The 26,025-nt window shown below is 44.2% G+C and overlaps 2 protein-coding genes across 4 annotated transcripts; one reads left to right on the top strand and one right to left on the bottom strand.

Annotated features, from left to right (window-relative positions):
- The first annotated feature begins 3,481 nt into the window (after window positions 1-3,481).
- LOC123450205 (nudix hydrolase 9) lies at window positions 3,482-7,026 on the top strand. Of its 3 annotated transcripts, XM_045127593.1 has the most exons (10): window positions 3,492-3,626; window positions 3,702-3,776; window positions 3,857-3,913; window positions 4,623-4,705; window positions 4,805-4,863; window positions 5,242-5,390; window positions 5,871-6,008; window positions 6,206-6,364; window positions 6,457-6,562; window positions 6,794-7,026. In XM_045127593.1, exons 1-9 carry the CDS (start codon window positions 3,540-3,542, stop codon window positions 6,550-6,552), a joined length of 903 nt encoding a protein of 300 aa, XP_044983528.1. In that variant the 5' UTR covers window positions 3,492-3,539; the 3' UTR covers window positions 6,553-6,562; window positions 6,794-7,026. The 3 variants fall into 3 exon arrangements, with proteins under 3 accessions (XP_044983600.1, XP_044983565.1, XP_044983528.1); XM_045127630.1 differs by lacking the exon at window positions 3,857-3,913 and having other exon boundaries at window positions 3,491-3,626; window positions 3,702-3,821; XM_045127665.1 differs by lacking the exons at window positions 6,457-6,562; window positions 6,794-7,026 and having other exon boundaries at window positions 3,482-3,626; window positions 6,198-6,364.
- A 291-nt stretch (window positions 7,027-7,317) lies between these two features.
- Window positions 7,318-11,323, bottom strand: LOC123450102 (protein trichome birefringence-like 11). The gene is made up of 4 exons (XM_045127540.1): window positions 10,878-11,323; window positions 9,219-9,614; window positions 8,456-8,614; window positions 7,318-8,015 (listed from the first exon to the last, which is right to left on the bottom strand). The coding sequence occupies exons 1-4, from the start codon at window positions 11,309-11,311 to the stop codon at window positions 7,652-7,654; spliced, it is 1,353 nt and encodes a 450-aa protein (XP_044983475.1). The 5' UTR covers window positions 11,312-11,323; the 3' UTR covers window positions 7,318-7,651.
- Between the last annotated feature and the right edge of the window lie 14,702 nt (window positions 11,324-26,025).

The raw sequence follows: 26,025 nt of genomic DNA, 5'->3' as shown, positions 1-26,025 counted from the left end.
CTTTCACGACAAAGAAGGAATTAATTTGTTTCATGAACATCCAAATGCTTTTCATGCTACATTAATCCATACATAAGTCCATTAAAAAATTCATAAGATATACATCGGACCAAGCATGCTGTCACATGAGCAAAACACTAAGACAAGATGTACCTTTTTATATGTTTAATTTACTCTTATTTTGGGTAAGGGCAAAAAATTGCAATTCAATTACGACTCATTCCACAAGTTGCCACAAAGTTAGCCGCACGTCAACATTCGTTATCTTAAAAAAAAGACAAGACATGTGTGAAGTAAAAAATAAAAAATATATCCAGTTTATCGTAAGAAATATTGTATACATATAATATGACAAACACTGAATAACATATTTCGTTATATGGCCACTGATATTGAGTAGTTTGTTTTCTTAATGACTGTTTGGGTTATTCTTCAAATAAAATTGTTTATTAAATAAATATTAATTGTTCATTTTTTCACCAAAAATAAAGAAAACAATTTGCAGGGAAGGCTGAGCTTATATTTAGAGACAATGCAACTTTGCATATTCCCGGTCATCTCAGCCCACAAGCATTATCTTGTCCGTTGGATCTTCATGTTTTTGTGTTTTCAGTCAGTGTATTTCCTATCAATCACATTTTCCCTTCATTCACATGAACTACGATTGTTACGTCCCCGGATTTGACAGTCCATAAATGGCGGCCATGATCAAGTAACAAGGCGCTCATGACGAGTGAATGAACAATACCATTCGGTTGGTTGTATGAGTAAAATCTTTCTTAAAAAATTCGAAGGCCTTCATAACAAAGTTGTAGTAGCACCAGCCCCCCTTCGTGAATATCTTTGACGACGTAGAAGGAATTCACCGGTTTATTCAAAATCAATATATTTCTACCTACATGAATCCAGACATATGTCCACTAAAAAAATCATAAGATATATTCCCTCTGTCTCAAAAATGTATGACATCATTTGACACTATGATAGTGTCAAAAAAACATCCTACATTTTGAGATTGAGGGAGAGCATGATGCACATAAGCAAGACATTGAGACATGATATGCCTTTTTGAAGTTTTATTTGCATACTCCCATTTGGGTAAGGGGAAATTTTGCAATCCAATTACTCTCTTTAAACAAGTTGCCAGAAAGTTAGCCGCATGGCAACATTCAATATTTTCAAATAAAATACAAGACATATTTAAAGTAAAAAAAACTAAGTTTGATCAATTTGACAATAAGAAATTTTTTATACCTATAATATGAGAAACACTATAAAAAATAGTTCATGATATGTGGACTGAGAGTACTTTGTTTTCTTAATCACTGTTTGGGTTATTCTTCAAAATTAATTCCGTATTTAAATCAACATAAATTCTTCACTTTTTCACAAAAATAAAAAATGCTTTTCTAGGGAAGACTGAGCTTATATTTGGAGACATTGCAACTTTGGATCTTTCCGGTCATCTCAGCCACTAGTATTTTCGATCGTTGGACTTTCAATTTTGTGCTTTTGCGGCCGTTGTATTTCCACTCAATTATGTTCGGCCTTCGTTCCTCAGTGTGACTGTTACGTACCAGGACACAGTGGGCGTCAATGGCGCCCATGATCAAGCAACAAGGAACTCATGGCTAGTGAATTGAATGGACATTACCGCTGGAGAGGAAGTATGAGTAATGTATTTACTGCGGTCCTCGATGTCCTTCACCACAAAAACATAGCACCACTAACTCCTTTTGTGAATATCTTTGAGGACAGTGAAGAAATTAACTGGTTTCAAATATATTTGGTGCTACATGAATCCATAGACAGGTCCATTAAAAATTCATAAGATATACATCGGACCAAGCATACGACACATAACCAAGACACTAAGACAAGATATACCCTATATGTTTTATTTAAGTACTCTTATTTTGGATAAGGGCAAAAAAATTGCAATTAAATTACGACTCATTGCACAAGTTGCCACAAAGTTAGCAGCACAACAATATTTTTTATTACCAAATAAAAAAATCAAAACATGTACGAAGTGAAACATAACTTTTATCACGTTTATTGTAAGAAATATTTTATACCTATAATATGACAAACATTGAAAAACATATCTCATGATAGATATTGAGTACTTTATTTTCTTAGTGACTGTTTGGTTTATCCTTTGGATAATATTCCTTATTTAAATCAACATCAATTCTTCACTTTTTCACAAAAAAAGAAAGAAATAATCTTTTTAGGGATGCCTGGGCTTATATTTAGAGACATTGCAACTTTGAATCTTTCCGGCCCACTCACATTGTCGGTCATTGGATCTTCAGTTTTGTGCATTTGCAGTCATTGTACTTCTCAGTGACATTTGGTATTAGTTCGTTAGTACGATTGTAGGGTTGCTTCACGTGAAGCATAATTGTGATTCCAGTTTCTAAGTTTTTTTTGTTTCTTTTTTTGTTTCTGTTTCCTTTTTTCGTGAAACACAATTGTGATTTTCACTTTTCAAGAAGCACAACTGTGCTTCACGCAGAAGCACAATTGTACTTTTTCATATGATGTGCTACACAAGAGGAAAAAATAATTTTATTTTTGAGAAAACCTAGAAAAACCAAGCAAAATTCAAAACCCCAATAAACTCAAAATACATGACAAAAAATGTAATCCTGTAGGTGTGCAACGTGCGACAGATAACGGCGGCTGGACACATCACGCGGCGTGCCCTTGCGGTCCATCACGCGGCGTAGGAGCTCTCTTCCGGGAGTTCTCGTTGCCTTTTTTTAGACAAACGTGCTGGGTTGTTGCCCCCACATTGGCTCATCCTTTCACTCCAAAACTTTACTTTTGGAAAACCCTTGTAGACGGCGTTCGGCCGACCACACGCTCAGAGTTTGATCCCTCCACATCATACGCCCCACGACTCGCTTTCCACATCCCATGCTCAGTTTGTTTCCCTTTCTTCGTTGCACCCCCCCCCCCCCCCCCTCGATCTCCATGAACCCCGGGGCTGTTGCTGGAGACCAACCGCCGCCGCCTGCTGCTAGGGGGGTCACCGCGAGCGGAGAAAATGATCATAGCCGCCTCCTTCCTCCTGCTGCAGGCACCTCCACCTATGGGCACACGTGAGCTGCAGTGGCGACTGGGACGCATGTTGCAATGGCGATCGACGGGGGTGCAACGACAATGGCGCATTGATTCACGACCGCCGAAGGCAATACTGAAACCGCCGCATCCTTTTTTGCTGCAACCGCCGACAAAATAGTTTCAAACCCCAGACAAAAAAGCTTCAACGTGCACTGTCAATCAGTGAAAGCTTCAACCGTTGCCACAGACTGCTCCGACGCTAGGTGAAAAAAAGCTTCAGCCAAACCATGGAGAATTCCTTTTCATTGTTTTGGAAACCCTGCGACTGGAAATGAGCCCTCCTCACTGGTGTATTAAGCCTTTTCGGTGTTTTCGGCCCATGGGCCTGAACTAGGGCCCGCGCCTGACCTGGTTGGTTCGTGGCATGTCCCATACTCCCATTCCTCTTCCAAAGCTCCCGGCGACCGATGGCCGCCGCCGCCGCCGCTTCCACCGCCGCCGGCACAGGGTACAAGCTCCTCCTCTCCTGCCCCGAAGGCCTCCCTCGATCCCGGGTAACCCCACCACCGAGGCCTGATTCCGTTGCAGGTTCTTGTGTTAACTAACCCAGTTTCGCCTGCCAAACGAAGGTTTCGGTGAGGTTCGATCCGTCGTTCGACAGGACCCCCCACCCCGACGCATCCCTGGAAGAGTCTATATGCGAGGTGGTGTGTCTAACCCCAATCGTGTCTGCGCTCGCTCCGTGTCAAGTAAGCGCCATTGTTCATCTCTGTTCGTCTTGCAGATATGGAACCAGAGGCTCCAGCAGAACCCGTCGCTGTACAACGGTACCAAGTTTCGGGTATGCGTAACCTCTGTATGCGTATGTGTTCTGGCTCTGGCAGCCATTCATCTGCTCTGGCGATACATGTATGCACTTGATTTCGGCCAAAGATGGATGCACGCTTGATTAGTGATGCCAAATTGGTACTGACAAGAGAGCTGTGCAATGTGGTGGAGCGTTTCATGATGACTGAAACAATTTTATGCTTGATGCGAATAATGTTTCTTCCACGCTAAGTAATTTAGGAGTCTGCTCTATGCCAAATTGGTACTGACAAAAAAACCTGTGCAATATGCTGGAGTGTTCATGATGTGTATAATTGTGTGGGACATAGATGCACTGGAGGTTCCCTATGTTTGATACTCAGTACGGTGAACTTTTTTTCAGTGATTAATCTGAACTCCAATCCGGTGGGCGATCTCCTGCTTTTGATTGTTTCTAAGAAGATGTTGCAGGTCATTCAGATGACATAAATTTGGATCTTTACTTTTCTTTTCCTTTCCCTATGGTAAACCTGAGTTAGCCACAGGTTTTATTTATAAACTTGCTTAGTGTTCCTTTTACATCGGAACTTGTGCAATTGCAATTTATTTTTAGTTTTACATTTACAGCTAAAACTTGCCATTAGGACATCTACTTTGCTGTTTTTATTGGCCTTCCGTTATCCCCTTAACTGCATTTCCCAGTGCAAGTATTCATACTCTTGGTTCACCATGGCGAATTTCAGTACGGAGGGCATGCATTGCACCACAGTGATGAATCAAGTCAGGAGTACTGTGTCTCACTTCATTTGGGACTCACAGATTATAGGTTTGCTTGATCTTTCTTGCTATCCGTATAGCTACGCTTTAGTTGATGTTTCCAGTGCAACACCTCTATCTAACATCAGTATTAACTTACAAACAACAGGACATTTGTTGGAACAAATATGAGTCCACTGTGGGAGAAATTTTTGGTCTCCTCTGAAGGTAAAGGTTACCTAGAAGTTAGAATCTTAGATACCTTCGTCACATCTTGCTCTTGTAGATCAAGGCCTTTTTGCATCTCTAACTTCAGAAAGTTTTAGTTTACATTATCTCATGAATTTACATTTATTTAATTGCTCAAGTTTGTACAAATCTAACTGCATAACAAAGTTTGCCCCACCTTTATTATTGTTGTACAAATTTGTTGCTGTATCATTAATCATTATGAAGAGATATTGATGATCACTGAATTATTAATTGTTACACAACTTGTCTCAGTACTTTGTCTGCTTAATTGCATAGTGCAAATTTCTTTGTACAGAATTATAACAACGATGAGTCTTGACCAAAATAGTTCATCTTTCAATCTGATCTGATTAGATGACTCTGTGTGTTGCCAACACATGTCAAATCCACTGGGAAATGGTGCGATCGTTGAAACATCCGACGAAAAAATTATTTTATTGCAAAGGAGCAACAATGTCGGCGAGTCTCCAGGACACTATGTTTTTCCTGGAGGACATTCTGAGGTAATATCTTAAGAATGTTACAATATTGAGCACAACTGATGACTTCTAAGGTTTTTGTTTAAAGAGACCCCAAGTAGAGACAAAGCTCTAGGACGTATAACTTTGGTAGGCTGGACTGTTTAGTTTAACTCGTTTTTCTTTGCTATAGAGACCAGCATTCATGTGGAAAGTGCTTGTCGTTTGTTCCTCTTAAGTTTTTAAATATATCTTAGTTTTGTCCAATGAGAATTGGGGCCACCCATTACTGAAAAACGAAATGCTCTAGGTATAGTCACTGTTTTTCTTTCAGATGACGAAGAAATGTACTCGAGGAGTAATGTAAACTTGATAATTTAGAACTTGGAAAATGTTGACCTAAAACAACAATTGAAATTCTTGAAGTGGATGTATTTTATTTAGCAGGACTGGTGGGCTTGTGGTCGAGTGGTCGATCTGTAATATTCATGTTTCTTATTATCCAAATTCAATTGTTTGTATCAGCCACAAGAAGCTGGAATCTTGGCTCATCAAAATGACGAAAAAGATGTTGCTGGTCTCATTGACAGAATTTCCGATGAAATGTTTGATGGAATTATCCGTGAAGTAGTTGAGGAAACTGGAGTTCCTGCTAGTTCACTGGTAATAAAATCACCGACACACTTTTCCTTGCATTCCTTACTACTGCATCACTAGTGTCAATTTTACTTTTTTATATAAATCAGCAAGACCACATCAGAAGAATACTTTGCAGTTTTGTGCAATTACCATGCAAAGAAGATTTAACTGCAAGTTTTCTTGGATTTTGTTCTGTTAACTATCCACATTTAGTTGTGCAGACAGAACCCATTCTCATTGGAGTTTCTCAACGGGAAACGAATGTTAGGCCAGCAGCGTTCTTTTATATGAGATGTAACATTGATTCCGGCGCCATAACTGAGCTTTATGCTAGAGCTCAAGATGGCTATGAATCCACTAAGCTCTGTGCAGTATCACCGGTGAGCTCACCTATACTGTAGCAGCACTCCTCTCTTGGCTTTTGGATTCTCGTAGCCATTGTTCATCTAATAGGTACTTTTCTGAATCACAGAAAGAATTACGAGAAATGAGCCAGCGGTTGCCTGGTTGCCACCTAGGGGGCTTTGCTCTGTATCAACTTATGAGGAACGCCTGGAAAAGTTCGTGAACAAACCAATGTAAGTGTGCACTTAAGTCCCATTTTTAATACAAACTACATCGATGCTTATTTTGTGATATGTCTTTGCATGATTGCTTGAATCGCTCCTATAGAATAGTCATGGAGCCTTGCGGCCTTTGAACAGAACAATATTTTACTGCTGCTAGATGCCAAGCAGTATCGTATCTTGTTTCGCTGGTGAAATGCATGGAAGCGTTCTCATTGTGCCCAACTGATCTTTCTTCTGCAGATAAACTGGGTTCTTGAGAGTTAAGATGGAAAGAAATCCACAGCACACAAACTCGAGAAAGATTACTGAGATTCGGATTAAAGATGATCAAGAGCATTCTTCTGTAGACTATATGAGATGTGCCCGTCTTCTTCGGCCGACATTGTTCTTTACTGTCTGTTTTTCGTGCAGTGCAGGAGTGTAACCAGGTGATTTTGAAACCACTATTTGAGATGAAGGGAAAAGGTGTGCTACCTCCCAGGTGTCCCTACACCCCAGTAGCTAGTAACCCTGGAACTATGTTTATAGTTTTGGGATGGGAGGAGATGGCGGTGTGTGAATGGGAGGAGACGGGGAAGAGGCGGCGGCGGAGCTCAAGGGAAGTGAGGCTGAGAGGTAGGGTCGTGAGGGAAGCGGAGGGGAGGAGGCCGAGTGTGGGGAAGAGCTTCCTTTGTCGGAAAAGAAACGAAATAGCTGTGTTTTTTTCTCGCTCCTGTTGTTTTCTCTGCGTGAAAAGTGGACCGACCGACGCGGAGGTCGTGAGGGAGGCCCTGGATCTCACTCTTGTTGGATGTAATTCCTGAATTACAGACAATCACCACGTCAACACCCCCAATATAACAACAACCAAGTATACTATGTACTTCACTGAATGCAGCCCCCGTAAGCTATGATCACATCAAATAACGCTTTTTCTGCCTCTGTGAAACATAGGCATCACATCGACCTATTGCTATGCCTTTCTCCTCACAGCATACAACAGAGCTTCCTGCCATCCAGCTCCTATCTTTCAGCATCATCATGCAGGAGGATAACGAACCAAGCTTCAATGCTTCACCGGGCGAGCATCGATCGGGTAGCCTACCCCCAGAATTTTAGTCAGCCTGTATTCACTGCTCTTGAAGCAACAAGAGAAACATTTTGGTCCATCATGAAGACAGAGCACACAAGCTCGTTCCAGGTATCAGGAACTCCAGGCAAGCACCAATGGCTGCAATCCTGCCTACGCAGGGGGACAGGCCCTGAAGGGTTGTTGTATATCGACAGGTGACCATCTTTTCGCTGCGCCGTCATCTGTGTCACGTTCAATATAGCTAACCCAGGCAGCTTGGGTCTGATGCTGCTCCCGAGAACATCATGGACAGGCTGAAGATGGTCAGCCCATTGCGCCAGCGATTTAACCGGTGTCGTATCAGGAAGAGTTTCCAAATGGCAACTCCCTCCATTCTTCCAGTCGCCACCTCTGAGGAAAACATGCATGGATTACTCTTCTAGTTAAGGATCAGTCAATTTATCCATGTATTAAATACTACTAGCTAGTTAAATTGATTTGAAATGTAAAAAGTGAGAAAAAATAATGCAGTTCTTTATAGCACAGAAGTCAGGAAGCCTCCATTTATTTGCTTTTGAAGTGCCTACATAAGATTTGGTAAAAAATTGTAAAAATGGCTGGTGGAAGGTGGATCATATATTGAACAATAATGTTTTGGTGACGCTCGAATGAAAATCATAATGAGTAAATTCCGACTCCAAAATTTATTGTGTCAAGCCAGCAGCATGTGATGATTGTTTGGGGCCTTGAAACATAATCACTCTCAATGAATATGCTCTAGCAAGGAAACATAAAAAGGAATGCATATATAGCAGTGATAGATAAGTGGATAAGTGGTTCCTTAGACAGACCTGAAGTGCACAGGAGCATAAGTACGGAAGATGACCTGGGTCTTGCTTGTGTTAACTTTTGTATTAATCCAATTGAATAGTGTTTGTATTGATTTTTGGTACGCGTCAATAACAGTCATCTTCATCTTCACCTTACCGCCTTCTTGAAAATAGGTACCCCTGGCACAGATACAGAAAACCCTAGTTTTAAGTCAACTATGGAACATGCATTTGTGTTGTGGATTTATTTTTTTTGAAACGGAGGCAAAAGATCCACCTCGTCGATTAATTAAGAAGAAGAGTGTGGTGGTTCCAACAAAATGAACCACAAATAAGGATGTATATATGAGGCAATCATTATTACATAGAGCAGGCTGGGGACAAGAAATCTCATACTAGTAAGTCCAAATTATGTATAATTAAAGAGCAAAAGAGTTCTTAGGCCTGTTTATTACCCATTTAGCTCTAACCACATCTTAACACTCCATATCCTCAATAGTTTCATGAATCATGCTACTCTGCTGGATTATCATAATTCTGTCAAACAGCAACCAGAAAACTATGCACATGAACAAATTAAAATATTGTGTAAACTAATTTAATACTACTGTGCTGGCGTGTATACTGATAACTAGTACTATGTGAATTTCGAATTTGAAATGTGAATTCATGAACATGGAGACGGTATGGTAAAAAAAAAGGACGACATCTACAAGAAATATTTAACAGTGAAGCATGACAAGTTAGTAGATCAACATAATCTATATTAGTATTAGTTTCTTACCCTCTAATTGTTTTGTCGTAGTTCCACCAATGCCCAGTGTTAAAGATCAAAATATCAGCATTGCTCCACTTACCACGGTCCGACATCCAATCCATGGCGTCCACCTTAATTGTGTACTTAACAACCTTAGGGGCTCCAGCTGGTGGACGGCCTTGAAGGACTATGAAAGGAGACCTGTAATACTCCACGGTGCAATTGTAGTCGCTAAACTTGAAAATCAAGAAGCCGGTGTGCTTTGTGATGGGGCTTCCATTGATTTCATAGATGGACTTCTTGTTAGGAACAGCACTAGAGAGCATACAAAGCAGAGACTCCCATTGGTTCCTCCCGATTGAATCACCGATGAATACCACTCTTCTATTCCGTAGCTTCTCGAGCATAAATTTGGCATCAAATCTAAGAAATGGGAGAAAAACAATTAGTTGGAAAGCAGAGATAAATTATGCTTAGAGGAGAAAAGCAAATTGTTATGGTTGTTCGGCTCACGTAGAGTGATTAGCAGTAAGCAAAATCATGAACTTACATAATACAATGAAATCGATGGTCTTTTTTTTTTTGCGGGGGAAATCATGAACTAACATAATACAAAGAAATTGATGGTCAGCTGTCATTTGTAGGATCCCAATTTTCAGAGAGTTTGAAGTTTCTCAAAGGCAGCGACATTCTCAGTAAAATTATTACAACGATTGTTCCTAAGTAAAGGTAGACTATCACAAGCACCACATGTACAAGTTCATACTTGATTAGAAATTTAGAAATGGCAAGAAAGATGGGAACATCATGTCAGACCAAAATAATTGAACAATATCATTCGATTAACTAATACATTTACGTGTTGATTGCTATAGATTGCATCACTTCTATTTAACTAAGCCATCGCCATCCCAACTTCTTCTTTTTGATGAGTTCGCCGAAGAAGAAAGTGCTAGAAAATCCCCGCTGAAAATTAAAAACTGCACAGGCAAGGCCAACCTATCCACGTGACCAAGGACACGTAATGGATCAGAAGAACTTGTGAGTACAAATGTGAGTTGTGCATTCATCTCGCCAAGAGAGCGACATGTCGAAATCAAGGAAAAAATAACGCATATGGTCCCTAATAAACAGTAAAATCAAAGTAAATAGTAAATAAATTTTAGAAGTTCTGATTCTTTTGTATATGTTCATATTAGTGTGACAAGTGTGCCTGCCAATTTTCATGCCATATGTGATAGGGGTGCTCCATCGGTGAAAAACCAAAATTAAGTGTAACATTTGGGGTTTGATTTTATTTTTTTGCATAGGTCAAAATGCTTAAGTTTTTCACCTATAAATTTGCATGTACCATTTGGGTGTGACAACGAAAAGACATACTTTTATCAAAAAAAAAACATTTGTAGAATCCATTTTCGACAGGTAGGAGCCAAATTGAATATCCGCGCTATAGCATGCTATTTTGTTAGGTGGTTGAAATTCATGACAGATAATAATGAATTTAAGATTTTTCACTGATACAACAAGTAAACATTGACTGCAATTTTTTGTTGGTAGCTTACCAAGCTGAACGCTTGGTGCTGAGTGCTGACACAACAAGTTGGCAGCAAAACTACGTAGTATCCATCTCTTGGCAAGGAACGGCGCTAGCAAGAAAGCAGCGAGCTAAAATTCCAACCAACGAACCTGGGTAGATCGCAGCGCGACGGCTGCCACCGCCATTTGAGATAGGACGAGTCCGGCCGGCCGTTCTCCGAGCACCGGAACCCGCCGTCCAGGAAGGGGCAGTCCTTGGAGTCGTACAGCGGGTAGCTGTCGTCCCACACCCAGCTCCCGTCGAACAGGTCGCACTCCTCCTCTGCCGCCATCGCCGCCGCACCCGTCTCCGACGTCTCCGGCGACGGCGACGCCTCGGTAGCGATGGATACCCCGCCGCTCCACAGCTTCCTGGGCGCCGCGAGCGCGTAGTCGACGGCGGCGGAGTAGTGGAGCGACGCGGTGCGTACGAGCATCAGCAGGAGCAGCGCGACGGTTGCCGTGGCCACGACGGCGAGCCCCACCGTCCCGGCCTTCCCCAAGGGCCTCCTCATCATCCGCCGCTTCGTCGGCGACCCCTCCATCGCCCCTCCCCTCCCCTCGTGAAACAAAGCGAGAAGAGAATAAGAGCAAAAGCTGCAGGAAGGGTGAGGTTTTTGAGGCGGGACGGGGGATGTGGACGAGAGAATTTGTGTATGCTGAGGTTTTGGTTCGGGGGAAGGCGACGCGTGTGGAGCGTGGAGCACACCCCCATTCGTCGCCATGAGCGGCATTACGGTTGGGGTGAGGTATCTGCGGCCTCACGCGGAGCCGCCATCTGCTTCAGCATCATCAGCGTCCAGTGGAATCTTGTCATGGTACCCTACGACGTTGACGAAGGACGTGAGAGGTGCTCCTCCGCTGTTCACTTGTTCCGAATTGCCGACTAGACGCCATTTTCTCGTGTGACGGCAGCCTGATAATAAAAGTGATCGTATATATGTTGTTCCAATTCTTGGTTGCTGTCGCCTTTTATTATTATTGAGCCGAATCCACTACGATATGGACCACGGAGTAGTATATAGTGCTGATGATAATAAGGATTCTTTCGCAAAAGTGTTGATAAGGATTAAAACCACTCGATTGCAATGTGCCTTCTCAAATTCTATTAGCTTTGCCACAATGAAAGATTCTTTTCGGCTTGGCAAACTCTAGGGTGGGAGGGGGGGGGGGGGGGGCAAATGATCTTAAAACTGATTGGGGAGGGAGAAACCATTTATTTTTAGCAGTAAACTATATCCCTAATTTTGCATTGCTCATTAGAAAATATGCAGCAACACTAGTGGAGACAGTGTTGGAATTATGCCCTAGAGGCAACAATAAATATAGTTATTATTATAATTCCTGTATCAAGATAATCGTTTATTATCCATGCTATAATTGTATTGAATGAAGACTCATTTACATGTGTGGATACATAGACAAAACATTGTCCCTAGCAAGCCTCTAGTTGGCTAGCCAGTTGATCAAAGATAGCCAGGGTCTTCTGATTATGAACAAGGTGTTGTTGCTTGATAACTGGATCACGTCATTAGTAGAATCACGTGATGGACTAGACCCAAACTAATAGACGTAGCATGTTGATCGTGTCATTTTGTTGCTACTGTTTTTCTGCGTGTCAAGTATTTGTTCCTATGACCATGGGATCATATAACTCACTAACACCGGAGGAATACTTTGTGTGTATCAAACGTCGCAACGTAACTGGGTGACTATAAAGATGCTCTACAGGTATCTCCGAAGATGTTCGTTGAGTTAGTATGGATCAAGACTGGGATTTGTCACTCCGTGTGACGGAGAGGTATCTCGGGGCCCACTCGGTAATACAACATCACACACAAGCCTTGCAAGCAATGTGACTTAGTATAAGTTGCGGGATCTTGTATTACGGAACGAGTAAAGAGACTTGCCGGTAAACGAGATTGAAATAGGTATGCGGATACTGACGATCGAATCTCGGGCAAGTAACATACCGAAGGACAAAGGGAATGACATACGGGATTATATGAATCCTTGGCACTGAGGTTCAAACGATAAGATCTTCGTAGAATATGTAGGATCCAATATGGGCATCCAGGTCCCGCTATTGGATATTGACCGAGGAGTCTCTCGGGTCATGTCTACATAGTTCTCGAACCCGCAGGGTCTGCACACTTAAGGTTCGACGTTGTTTTATGCGTATTTGAGTTATATGGTTGGTTACCGAATGTTGTTCGGAGTCCCGGATGAGATCACAGACGTCACGAGGGTTTCCGGAATGGTCCGGAAACGAAGATTGATATATAGGATGACCTCATTTGATTACCGGAAGGTTTTCGGAGTTACCGGGAATGACGTATGGGTTCCGGGAGTTCACCGGGGGGGGGGGGGAACCCTCCCCGGGGAAGCCCATAGGCCTTGGGGGTGTCACACCAGCCCTTGGTGGGCTGGTGGGACAGCCCAAGAAGGCCCTATGCGCCATAGGAAGAAAATCAAAGAGAAAAGAAAAAAAAAGGAGGAGGTGGGAAAGGGAAGAAGGACTCCACCCACCAAACCAAGTTGGACTCGGTTTGGGGGGGGGGAGACCTTCCCCCCTTGGCTCGGCCGACCCCCTTGGGGCTCCTTGAGCCCCAAGGCAAGGCTCCCCCTCTTCCCCCTATATATACGGAGGTTTTAGGGCTGATTTGAGACGACTTTTCCACGGCAGCCCGACCACATACCTCCACGGTTTTTCCTCTAGATCGCGTTTCTACGGAGCTCGGGCGGAGCCCTGCTGAGACAAGATCATCACCAACCTCCGGAGCGCCGTCAAGCTGCCGGAGAACTCTTCTACCTCTCCGTCTCTCTTGCTGGATCAAGAAGGCCGAGATCATCGTTGAGCTGTACGTGTGCTGAACGCGGAGGTGCCGTCCGTTCGGCACTAGATCGTGGGACTGATCGTGGGGCGGATCGAGGGACGTGAGGACGTTCCACTACATCAACCGCGTTCACTAACGCTTCTGCTGTACGGTCTACAAGGGTACGTAGATCACACATCCCCTCTCGTAGATGGACATCACCATGATAGGTCTTCGTGCGCGTAGGAAAATTTTTGTTTCCCATGCGACATTACCCAACAGTGGCATCATGAGCTAGGTTCATGCGTAGATGTCTTCTCGAGTAGAACACAAAAGTTTTTGTGGGCGGTGATGTACGTTTTGCTGCCCTCCTTAGTCTTTTCTTGATTCCGCGGTATTGTTGGATCGAAGCGGCTCGGACCGACATTACTCGTACGCTTACGAGAGACTGGTTTCATCGCTACGAGTAACTCCGTTGCTCAAAGATGACTGGCGGGTGTCAGTTTCTCCAACTTTAGTTGAATCGGATTTGACCGAGGAGGTCCTTGGATGAGGTTAAATAACAACTCATATATCTCCGTTGTGGTGTTTGCGTAAGTAAGATGCGATCCTACTAGATACCCATGGTCACCACGTAAAACATGCAACAACAAAATTAGAGGACGTTTAACTTGTTTTTGCAGGGTATGCTTGTGATGTGATATGGCCAACGATGTGATGTGATATATTGGATGTATGAGATGATCATGTTGTAATAGATAATATCGACTTGCACGTCGATGGTACGGCAACCGGCAGGAGCCATAGGGTTGTCTTTATACTAACGTTTGCGCTTGCAGATGCGTTTACTATTTTGCTAGGATGTAGCTTTAGTAGTAATAGCATGAGTAGCACGACAACCCCGATGGCAACACATTGATGGAGATCATGGTGTGGCGCCGGTGACAAGAACATCGTGTCGGTGCTTTGGTGATGGAGATCAAGGAGCACGTGATGATGGCCATATCATGTCACTTATGAATTGCATGTGATGTTAATCCTTTTATGCACCTTATTTTGCTTAGAACGACGGTAGCATTATGAGGTGATCTCTCACTAAAATTTCAAGACGAAATTGTGTTCTCCCCGACTGTGCACCGTTGCTACAGTTCGTCGTTTCAAGACACCACGTGATGATCGGGTGTGATAGACTCAACGTTCACATACAACGGGTGCAAAACAGTTGCGCACGCGGAACACTCGGGTTAAGCTTGACGAGCCTAGCATGTGCAGACATGGCCTCGGAACACATGAGACCGAAAGGTCGATCATGAATCATATAGATGATATGATTAGCATAGGGATGCTTACCACTGAAACTATACTCAACTCACGTGATGATCGGACTTGAGCTAGTGTAAGTGGATCATGAACCACTCAAATGACTAGAGAGATGTACTTTTTGAGTGGGAGTTTAGCAAATAATTTGATTAAGTTAAACTCTAATTATCTTGAACATAGTCTAAGTCCACTCTAAATATATTTGTGTTGTAGATCATGGATCACGCGACAGTCACCCTGAATTTTAATACGTTCCTAGAGAAAGCTAAGTTGAAAGATGATGGAAGCAACTTTGTAGACTGGGCTCGTAATCTTAAGCTAATCTTACAAGCTGGGAAGAAGGATTATGTCCTTAATGTTGCGCTAGGAGATGAACCACCCGCTACGGCTGATCAGGATGTTAAGAACGCTTGGTTAGCACGTAAGGAGGACTACTCAATAGTTCAATGTGCAGTCTTGTATGGCTTAGAACCGGGACTTCAACGTCGCTTTGAGCGTCATGGAGCATTTGAGATGTTCCAGGAGTTGAAGTTTATCTTTCAGAAGAACACCCGGATCGAGAGGTATGAGACCTCCGATAAATTTTATGCTTGCAAGATGGAGGAGAACTCGTCTGTCAGTGAACATGTGCTCAAAATGTCTGGGTACTCAAACCGTCTAGCTGAGCTGGGGATTGAACTCCCGCAAGAGGCTATCGCTGACAGAATCCTTCAATCACTGCCGCCAAGCTATAAAGGCTTTGTGTTGAACTACAACATGCAAGGGATGAAAAAGTCTCCCGGCGAGTTGTTTGCGATGCTGACAGTCGCAGAGTCTGAACTCCGTAAAGAGCATCAAGTGTTGATGGTGAATAAGACCACTAGTTTCAAGAGAAACGACAAAGGCAAGAAGGGTAATTCAAAGAAGAGCGGCGAGCCTGTTGCCAATCCGACGAAGAAACCCAAAGCTGGACCTAAGCCTGAAACAGAGTGTTACTATTGCAAGGGTATGGGTCACTGGAAGCGCAATTGCCCCAAGTATCTGGCAGATAAGAAGGCGGCCAAAGAAAAATCAGGTATATTTGATATACATGTTATTGATGTGTACTTAACCGGCTCTCGTAGTAGTGCCTGGGTATTCGATACCGGTTCTGTTGCTCATATTTGCAACTCAAAACAGGAACTACGGAATAGACGAAGGCTGGCGAAAGATGAAGTGACGATGCGCGTAGGAAATGGTTCCAAGGTTGATGCAATCGCCGTCGGCACAGTTTCACTTCAGTTACCATCAGGATTAGTTATGAACTTGAATCATTGTTATTTAGTGCCTGCGTTGAGCATGAACATTATATCTGAATCTTGTTTATTGCGAGATGGTTACTCTTTTAAGTCAGAGAATAATGGTTGTTCTATTTCTATGAGTAACATCTTTTATGGTCATGCACCCAATGTGAGAGGATTGTTCATATTGAATCTTGATAACGATACACACATACATAACATTGAGACCAAAAGAGTTAAGAGTTAAAAATGATAACGCCATATTTTTGTGGCACTGCCGCTTAGGTCATATTGGTGTAAAGCGCATGAAGAAACTCCATGCCGATGGACTTTTGGAGTCACTTGACTTTGATTCACTTGACAGGTGCGAACCATGCCTCATGGGCAAGATGACTAAAACTCCGTTCTCCGGAACAATGGAGCGTGCAAGTGACTTGTTGGAAATCATACATACCGATGTGTGTGGTCCGATGAGCGTAGAGGCACGCGGCGGATATCGTTATTTTCTCACCTTCACTGACGATTTGAGTAGATATGGTTATGTCTACTTAATGAAGCACAAGTCTGAAACATTTGAAAAGTTCAAGCAATTTCAGAGTGAAGTTGAAAATCATCGTAACAAGAAGATCAAGTTCCTACGGTCTGATCGTGGGGGTGAATATCTGAGTTTCGAGTTTGGTGCTCACTTAAGACAATGTGGAATTTTTTCAGAGTTGACACCGCGTGGAACACCACAGCGTAATGGTGTGTCCGAACGTCGTAATCGTACTTTATTAGAGATGGTGTGATCTATGATGTCTCTTACCGATTTGCCGTTATCATTTTGGGGTTATGCATTAGAAACAGCTGCATTCACTTTAAATAGGGCACCATCAAAATCCGTTGAGACGACACCATACGAACTGTGGTATGGCAAAAGGCCAAAGTTGTCGTTTCTTAAAGTTTGGGGATGTGATGCTTATGTCAAAAAGCTTCAGCCTGAAAAGCTGGAACCCAAAGCGGAAAAGTGCGTCTTCATAGGTTACCCAAAAGAGACAGTTGGGTACACCTTCTATCTCAAATCCGAGGGCAAAGTGTTTGTTGCTAAAAACGGAGCTTTTCTCGAGAAGGAGTTTCTCTCAAGAGAATTGAGTGGGAGGAAGATAGAACTTGACGAGGTTGTCGAACCTCTCATCCCTCTGGATGGTGGCGCAGGGCAAGGGGAAACCTCTGTCGTTGCGACGCCGGTTGAGGAGGAAGTTAATGATAATGATCATGAAACTCCGGTTCAAGTTTCTGTCGAATCACGCAGGTCGACGAGACCACGTGCTGCTCCAGAGTGGTACGGTAATCCCGTCTTATCAATCATGTTGTTGGACAACAATGAACCTGCAAATTATGAAGAAGCAATGGTGGGCCCAGATTCCAACAAATGGCTAGAAGCCATGAAGTCCGAGATAGGATCCATGTATGAGAACAAAGTGTGGACTTTGGAAGTACTGCCTGAGGGCCGCAAGGCTATTCCGAACAAATGGATCTTTAAGAGGAAGACGGACGCTGACGGCAATGTGACCGTTTATAAAGCACGACTTGTGGCAAAGGGTTTTTCACAAGTTCAAGGAGTTGACTACGATGAGACATTCTCACCCGTAGCGATGCTTAAGTCCGTCAGAATCATGTTAGCAATAGCTGCATTTTTCGATTATGAAATCTGGCAGATGGATGTCAAAACGGCGTTCCTTAACGGTTTCCTTAAGGAAGAGTTGTATATGATGCAACCCGAAGGTTTTGTCGATCCTAAGAATGCTAACAAGGTGTGCAAGCTCCAGCGATCCATTTATGGACTGGTGCAAGCATCTCGGAGTTGGAACAAACGCTTTGATGAGGTGATCAAAGCATTTGGGTTTATACAAGTGGTTGGAGAATCTTGTATTTACAAGAAAGTGAGTGGGAGCTCTGTGGCGTTTCTAATATTATATGTGGATGACATATTGCTGATTCGAAACAACGTAGAGTTTTTGGAGAGCATAAAGGATTACTTGAATAAAAGTTTCTCTATGAAGGACCTAGGAGAAGCTGCTTACATTCTAGGCATTAAGATCTACAGGGATAGATCAAAACGCCTGATAGGACTTTCACAAAGCACATACCTTGATAAAGTTTTGAAGAGTTTCAAAATGGAACAGTCCAAGAAAGGGTTCTTGCCAGTTTTACAAGGTACGAGATTGAGTAAGACTCAGTGCCCAGCAACTGATGAGGATAGGGAGCATATGTGCACCGTCCCCTATGCTTCAGCCATAGGTTCTATCATGTATGCAATGCTGTGCACTAGACCGGACGTTAGCCTGGCCATAAGTATGGCACGTAGGTTCCAGAGTAATCCAGGAGTGGATCACTGGACGACGGTCAAGAATATCCTGAAGTACCTGAAAAGGACTAAGGAGATGTTTCTCGTGTATGGAGGTGACGAAGAGCTCGTCGTAAAAGGTTACGTCGATGCAAGCTTTGACACAGATCCGGACGACTCTAAGTCGCAAACCGGATACGTATTTATTCTTAATGGGGGTGCGGTAAGCTGGTGCAGTTCCAAGCAAAGCGTCGTAGCAGATTCTACATGTGAAGCGGAGTACATGGCTGCCTCGGAGGCGGCTAAGGAGGGTGTCTGGATGAAGCAATTCATGACGGATCTTGGAGTGGTGCCAAGCGCACTGAATCCAATAACCTTGTTCTGTGACAACACGGGTGCCATTGCCTTAGCAAAGGAACCACGGTTTCACAAGAAGTCCAGACACATCAAACGACGCTTCAACCTCATCCGCGACTACGTCGAAGGGGAGGACGTAAATATATGCAAAGTGCACACGGATCTGAATGTAGCAGACCCGCTGACTAAACCTCTTCCACGGGCAAAGCATGATCAACACCAGAACTGTATGGGTGTTAGATTTATTACAATGTAATTCGCATGATGATGTGAGGGCTAGATTATTGACTCTAGTGCAAGTGGGAGACTGTTGGAATTATGCCCTAGAGGCAATAATAAATATAGTTATTATTATAATTCCTGTATCAAGATAATCGTTTATTATCCATGCTATAATTGTATTGAATGAAGACTCATTTACATGTGTGGATACATAGACAAAACACTGTCCCTAGCAAGCCTCTAGTTGGCTAGCCAGTTGATCAAACATAGTCAGTGTCTTCTGATTATGAACAAGGTGTTGTTGCTTGATAACTGGATCACGTCATTAGGAGAATCACGTGATGGACTAGACCCAAACTAATAGACGTGGCATGTTGATCGTGTCATTTTGTTGCTACTGTTTTTCTGCGTGTCAAGTATTTGTTCCTATGACCATGAGATCATATAACTCACTAACACCGGAGGAATACTTTGTGTGTATCAAACGTCGCAACGTAACTGGGTGACTATAAAGATGCTCTACAGGTATCTCCGAAGGTGTTCGTTGAGTTAGTATGGATCAAGACTGGGATTTGTCACTCCGTGTGACGGAGAGGTATCTCGGGGCCCACTCGGTAATACAACATCACACACAAGCCTTGCAAGCAATGTGACTTAGTGTAAGTTGCGGGATCTTGTATTACGGAACGAGTAAAGAGACTTGCCTGTAAACGAGATTGAAATAGGTATGCGGATACTGACGATCGAATCTCGGGCAAGTAACATACCGAAGGACAAAGGGAATGACATACGAGATTATATGAATCCTTGGCACTGAGGTTCAAGCGATAAGACCTTCGTAGAATATGTAGGATCCAATATGGGCATCCAGGTCCCGCTATTGGATATTGACCGAGGAGTCTCTCGGGTCATGTCTACATAGTTCTCGAACCCGCAGGGTCTGCACACTTAAGGTTCGACGTTGTTTTATGCGTATTTGAGTTATATGGTTGGTTACCGAATGTTGTTCGGAGTCCCGGATGAGATCACGGACGTCACGAGGATTTCCAGAATGGTCCGGAAACGAAGATTGATATATAGGATGACCTCATTTGATTACCGGAAGGTTTTCGGAGTTACCGGGAATGTACCGGGAATGACGAATGGGTTCCGGGAGTTCACCGGGGGGGGCAACCCACCCCGGGGAAGCCCATAGGCCTTGGGGGTGGCACACCAGCCCTTAGTGGGCTGGTGGGACAGCCCAAGAAGGCCCTATGCGCCATAGGAAGAAAATCAAAGAGAAAAGAAAAAAAAGGAGGAGGTGGGAAAGGGAAGAAGGACTCCACCCACCAAACCAAGGTGGACTCGGTTTGGGGGGGAGACCTTCCCCCCTTGGCTCGGCGGACCTCCTTGGGGCTCCTTGAGCCCCAAGGCAAGGCTCCCCCTCTTCCCCCTATATATACGGAGGTTTTAGGGCTTATTTGAGACGACTTTTCCACGCAGCCCGACCACATACCTCCACGGTTTTTCCTCTAGATCGCATTTCTGCGGAGCTCGGGCGGAGCCCTGCTGAGACAAGATCATCACCAACCTCCGGAGCGCCGTCACGCTGCCGAAGAACTCTTCTACCTCTCCGTCTCTCTTGCTGGATCAAGAAGGCCGAGATCATCGTCGAGCTGTGCGTGTGCTGAACGCGGAGGTGCCGTCCGTTCGGCACTAGATCATGGGACTGATCGTGGGACGGTTCGCGGGGCGGATCGAGGGACGTGAGGACGTTCCACTACATCAACCGCGTTCACTAACGCTTCTGCTATACGGTCTACAAGGGTACGTAGATCACACATCCCCTCTCGTAGATGGACATCACCATGATAGGTCTCCGTGCGCGTAGGAAAATTTTTGTTTCCCATGCGACGTTACCCAACAGACAGGGCCTATAGCCCCGGCCCGTAAGGGCTTTAGTCCCGCACTAGTGGGGACAGGGCCTATAGCCCCGTCCTGTAAGGGGCTTTTGTCCCGGTTCACCAACCGGGACTAAAGGCCTAACCTTTAGTCCCGACCCTGTTCCAAGCCGGGACCAAAGGTGCTCCACGTGGGCGCCTCGGAGCGCCCTCAGGGGCAGGCCCTTTAGTCCCGGGTCTTAACACGGACCGGGACTAAAGAGTTTCTGCAGATTTTGTTTATTTTAGGGTTTTAGGGTTTAGGTGTTCGGGAGATTAACGCGATGCCTCGTTTGGTGTTCGGGAATTAGTTTTCATATAATTCTAAATATACATGTTTATGCATATATATATAAGATCGAGACCTGAAGGTTTGGAATTCTCCCTCATGGCCGTGTACTATATAAGAAGAGGAGATGAATATGAATATCAATCATGATAACAAAGAATGACGGATAAAAATAGAGGTGTGAATGTTCATTGCTTATGTCGTATGTGTGATCCTTGTGCTCACAGGTAAACGTGCGAATGGTCCCGCAAACATAGTATCCGCATAGATGCGTCCCCCGTGGCTGCTGGTTGCACTTTGCGAGAATAGAATATATATAATCAAAATAATAATCTAGCATCATAAATGTATTGAAAATAGAAGTATATCATACTACTACTTACCTGAGCCGCTGTAAAGGTCAGCTTCTCAGGCTTGATACCGGGAGTCACGCACTTGAACCGTTTCCAAACCCTGCCCGACAAGGAAAATGATTTGCTAAGTTTTTCATTAATTGATATATCAGAAAATCATCGAAAGATACCGATAGAGCGCAAGAATGATTGAAATTACCCTTGGAGCATGTCCTGCAGGCTTTGGAACTGTTCCAAGGGCCTCAATAATGGGTCGAAGGCATCAAATCTTCCCTTATCAATTTGAATGTCCAACAGAATCCAGTGGAAGCTGCACATGTCTATATATATATATATATGTGTGTGTGTGTGTGTGTCAGTAACTTATCAATTACACTTATAAGTGAATGGACACAACAGAGTAAAGACCCTCACCTGAAGTTGTATGGAAACAGTATGTGGTTACAGAAATTTTGATATGTTAGAAACCTTAGAAGGTTTTCCTCCGTCTCCTTGGGTTTATCAGTTAGCATCGCTATATGTATTTTATCTAGGTCAATAAACCCAATATTTAGGATGTTCCTACTTTTACATTCCAGAATCTTCATTCTGCATAATAGAGTACAAGTTATATGTAGACAATGAATTGAAATAACTAAACAAGTTATATGTAGACAACGAATTGAAAAACTTACAGACAATAGCAACTCATAAGCGATTTGTCGAGGGCGTCGGCATTGTACATATGGAAGAGTTCATCAAAGTCGATATGGATTTCTTCGGGGCGGCCGTAGTACTCCCGTGGGACACTCACCACGATCATCGTTCTCCCATTCTTTGATTCACTTAAGTACCATGTTTGCAAGTAACGCATATTTGTTGGGAGATCATCTTTGCTGACCAAAGGCGCTCCCATGACAAACTGTGGCTTAGGGGCTACCACAGCCTTGGGTAACCAGTCGTCTTGGGAAGCCAGAATGTCTTCAACCGAGATACCCCATTCATCCGCCCACTTCTTTGCTAATTCCAACTCTTGCCCCTGCACCAGAGGGAGAACATTCTCGGGTAACACCCTGAGGGGTGGGATCGACTGTTTGGCCTATTGTCCAAGCTGAGGAACGTCTGATCTTTTTTTGCTTGTAGTTGAACTTGATTTGCTCCCACTTGCACTTGCACGTGATCTGCTCTTTTTCCCTTTCTTCCGCAATGTGCGTGTATAGTCATCAGGCTTATGGTGTAAGTCATACTGTGATGGAAGGTTCGTGAAGTATTTTGCAAATGCTATTTGCTTCTCGGTGTATTCCGGGCGGGGCTCGGGTTCCTTCTTTTTCATCTGCGCATCATGATGTTCCTTTGCTATCCTGGCATTTTCCTCGGCGGTACGATCATAAGGTCTGATAGGAAGATTAGCATGAGGTACCTTTGGGAGGGGCGACAGTTTGCGCTTTGGGGAGCTCCGTCGCTTAGAAATCATCGATGGAGCGTTCTTGCTGGCACGCTCCCGCTTAGTATCCGGAGCGGGCGGCGGCGGAGACGGACGACTCAAGTCTAGCGGTGGTGATCGAGATGGACTCGTGTTGTGCTGGCCGTCGTCATGTGGAGGGCTTGGAGGTGATGGAGGTGTAGGTGACCTGCGAAGACTCGGAGGCGGTGTTGTCCTTGGGGCCGAGCCTGGAAGCTTGATGTAGTTCTTGTCCCATAGGATGACTCCACCCAGTACTTCTCCGAGTGTCCTCTCATCTTCGGGTCCAGCTATGTCGAGCTCCATATCATGAAACCCCGCCATGATTTCATCCACCCCGACTTTAGCAAAGCCAGCTGGAATCTCACGGCCATGCCAGCGTGCATCAGGGCCAGAAGGTAAAGCTTGTCCGACGGCCACCTTCATGGATATGTTCTTGAATTTCTGATGGAGTTCACATGATGTTGACACCTTGATTCCATCCACGGGGTAGCCGGGACCGCCCTCTATCATTCTTCGTGCATCATCGGGCGGGGCCTCAGATTCATCCACGCTGCTTTTCCGCTTAGATGGGGTGTCGGTAATATCGAGTGCAGGATCTTCCTGGCGCGCTACTCCTCTAAGCTCATCAATCTGCTTCTGTTGCTCGTTAATCCTGGCAAGCAACTGGTTGAACTTGTCATTCTCCTCATCCTGGTGTCGCTTCTTTGCTCTTGCTCGGCTTCTGTAAGTGTCTTGGTCTCTGGCAAACCCAAGCCACCACGGGTAAGAAGGACCGAAGCCTCGCGTTCGTCCTTCATGTTCGTCATTGCCGAGGACCAGTGTGAGCAAATCTTTCTCTCTATCTGCAGTGAACTGTCTTTTTCCCTCCTTAATTTCTTTCACTATCTTTTTCCAATTCTCCCTGGGTATCCTAAGACCGTCACTGCAGATGAGGTCCGCTATTTCTTCGTCGTACGAACCACCATGCGCAAGGAACCAATTTCTTGCTCTCAATTCCCACCCATCACGGAGTGGTTCAGGTATGATGCCTTTAGCTAGCAGATCTTGCTCTTTCTTATCCCACTTTGGGATGGCAGTCTCATAGCCCCCTGGTCCCAGCGTGTGGTGATATTTCTTCTTGTCGGCATTTTTCTTGTTCTTTTCTGATAATGCCTTGGCATCTTCTGACTCCTTGTACTCTTGAAATGCCTTCCAGTGATTCGCCTGCTTGGCTAGATACCCCTCGAATACTGGCACTTTCTTTGTCTTCAGATAGTTTTTCCATAGCTTCTTCTTCCAGCTATGGAACAGTTCGGCCATCTTCTTTAGAGTCCACTGCTTGACTTTGGCCCTCAGTTTTTTTGCGGCGTCTTCATTCTCATATTCTGGCAGGTTGAAATGTGACATGAGATCATTCCAAAGATTATCTTTGTACCTTTCGGCGACATAGTCACTATCGGCTGCCCCTTTGCGCTTGTTCCACTCCCGAACGCTGATCGGGACGTGATCCCCAACGAGAACTCCGCATTGCTTCTTGAATGTGTCAGCAGCATTCTTAGGAAGCTTGGGTTCGCCCGTAGGCAATATCACCTCAAAGGTGTAATGCATCCGTGCATCCAACTTTCTAGTCGGGCCTCGTTTCGTAGATTTGCTCGATGTGGAGGCCTAAGAGGGAGAAACATTCGTCAAATGAATGTATATGTATACAATATAGAGCTATCTCCAATATTTTTCACATATTACAAGTGATTGTCGAACTTCATATGTATACCTCACCGGACTTTATTATTTCTCCACCGGCTTCTCCATCAGTGGAGCTATCACCTTCTCCGTCATTGGACCTATCTCCTGCCCCATCGGCTTCATCTTCGTGTCGGTCGACCTCCATTCCATATCCGGAGGGGTTTAGATATGACGACGGTGATTCAGCTGGTTTAACGTCGGAGCCGTCTTTGATTATATCTTCGAGAAGTTCTTCCTCTTCGAGGTTCCTGATATGTGGATCCATAGTTCTGCAAAAAACGGACATTTGATTAACTAATAAACTAACAAACTATATAAGAGGGGTTGAAAACTTTGAAATGTCGTTTTATATAGGAGGACCTTTAGTCCCAGGTCTTGGCTAGAACCTAAACTCTAAAATATGTCTAACGGATTCTCTTAACCTTTAAGGATTTAACAAAATGGCGACATTCTAGATGTGTAGAAAATGATCCTATTTTTCCTGATCTCATCTACCCTTCTATATGTCACATTGTCTAGTGTCAAAGGACTTTGTTGAACTTTGTACCAAAAAAGAATTATTCTATCACGAACTCCGTTCCAAAACAACTTTAGTCCCGGGTCGTGGCTCCACCCGGGACTCCTAGATTTCTGCATAGTATTCAAAGTAGGAGTACTTTTCCAATTTGAGCATTCAATAAGCAAAACCAAATCGTAAAATAAAGTAGTATTCAAATTAGCATGCATTCAATTATAAGCAAAACTACATCATCTCTTGTATCCGTACATCGTCGAATATTATCACTAATACTCCTCGAATACTATCATACATATAGCATCACTGATACAGCTAGAACCGTAGCGCCCGACGGGTATCGTCGCGGGCGGCGGACACCCAAAGAGAAGGAACCATCACAGGATCATAGCTCCAGTGAGATCCCTGAAGAACCTGCCAGGTATGCTCGAACCTGCCCTCCAACGCAACCATGTAGCGACGGACGTGCTCATCCTCCTCGCTGACATGGTGACGTACCACCTCCGCGGTGTCCGGAAGCCTCGGCACCGTCACTGGCCCACGTGACCGCCACCAAACAAGGATCGGGTCAACAACGGGCTGGCTCATCACCAACCTACGTCCCCCGGAAGGTAGCATCTCCCAATACCAGCCGGGCGGAGCCCGATCCCGGACGTGGCCCCTCTGATCAAGCATGTGTCCTCCGCCGAGTCGATGACGAGGATGCGGGATAGGCATC

This window comes from Hordeum vulgare, chromosome 1H (genome assembly GCF_904849725.1).
Source record: "Hordeum vulgare subsp. vulgare chromosome 1H, MorexV3_pseudomolecules_assembly, whole genome shotgun sequence".
Taxonomy (NCBI): domain Eukaryota; kingdom Viridiplantae; phylum Streptophyta; class Magnoliopsida; order Poales; family Poaceae; genus Hordeum; species Hordeum vulgare.
This window is presented reverse-complemented; position numbering and strand designations above follow the sequence as displayed.

Excerpts from the sequence above, each read along its gene's own strand:
- LOC123450205 (XM_045127593.1), top strand. The coding sequence starts at position 3,540 with ATGGCCGCCGCCGCCGCCGCTTCCACCGCCGCCGGCACAGGGTACAAG. Across the intron at positions 4,864-5,241 it reads ATTTTTGGTCTCCTCTGAAG|ATGACTCTGTGTGTTGCCAA; the intron begins GTAAAGGTTACC and ends TGATCTGATTAG. Across the intron at positions 5,391-5,870 it reads TTCCTGGAGGACATTCTGAG|CCACAAGAAGCTGGAATCTT; the intron begins GTAATATCTTAA and ends TGTTTGTATCAG.
- LOC123450102 (XM_045127540.1), bottom strand. The coding sequence starts at position 11,311 with ATGGAGGGGTCGCCGACGAAGCGGCGGATGATGAGGAGGCCCTTGGGG. Across the intron at positions 8,615-9,218 it reads TACGACAAAACAATTAGAGG|GGGTACCTATTTTCAAGAAG; the intron begins GTAAGAAACTAA and ends TATCTGTGCCAG. Across the intron at positions 8,016-8,455 it reads TATGCTCCTGTGCACTTCAG|AGGTGGCGACTGGAAGAATG; the intron begins GTCTGTCTAAGG and ends TGTTTTCCTCAG.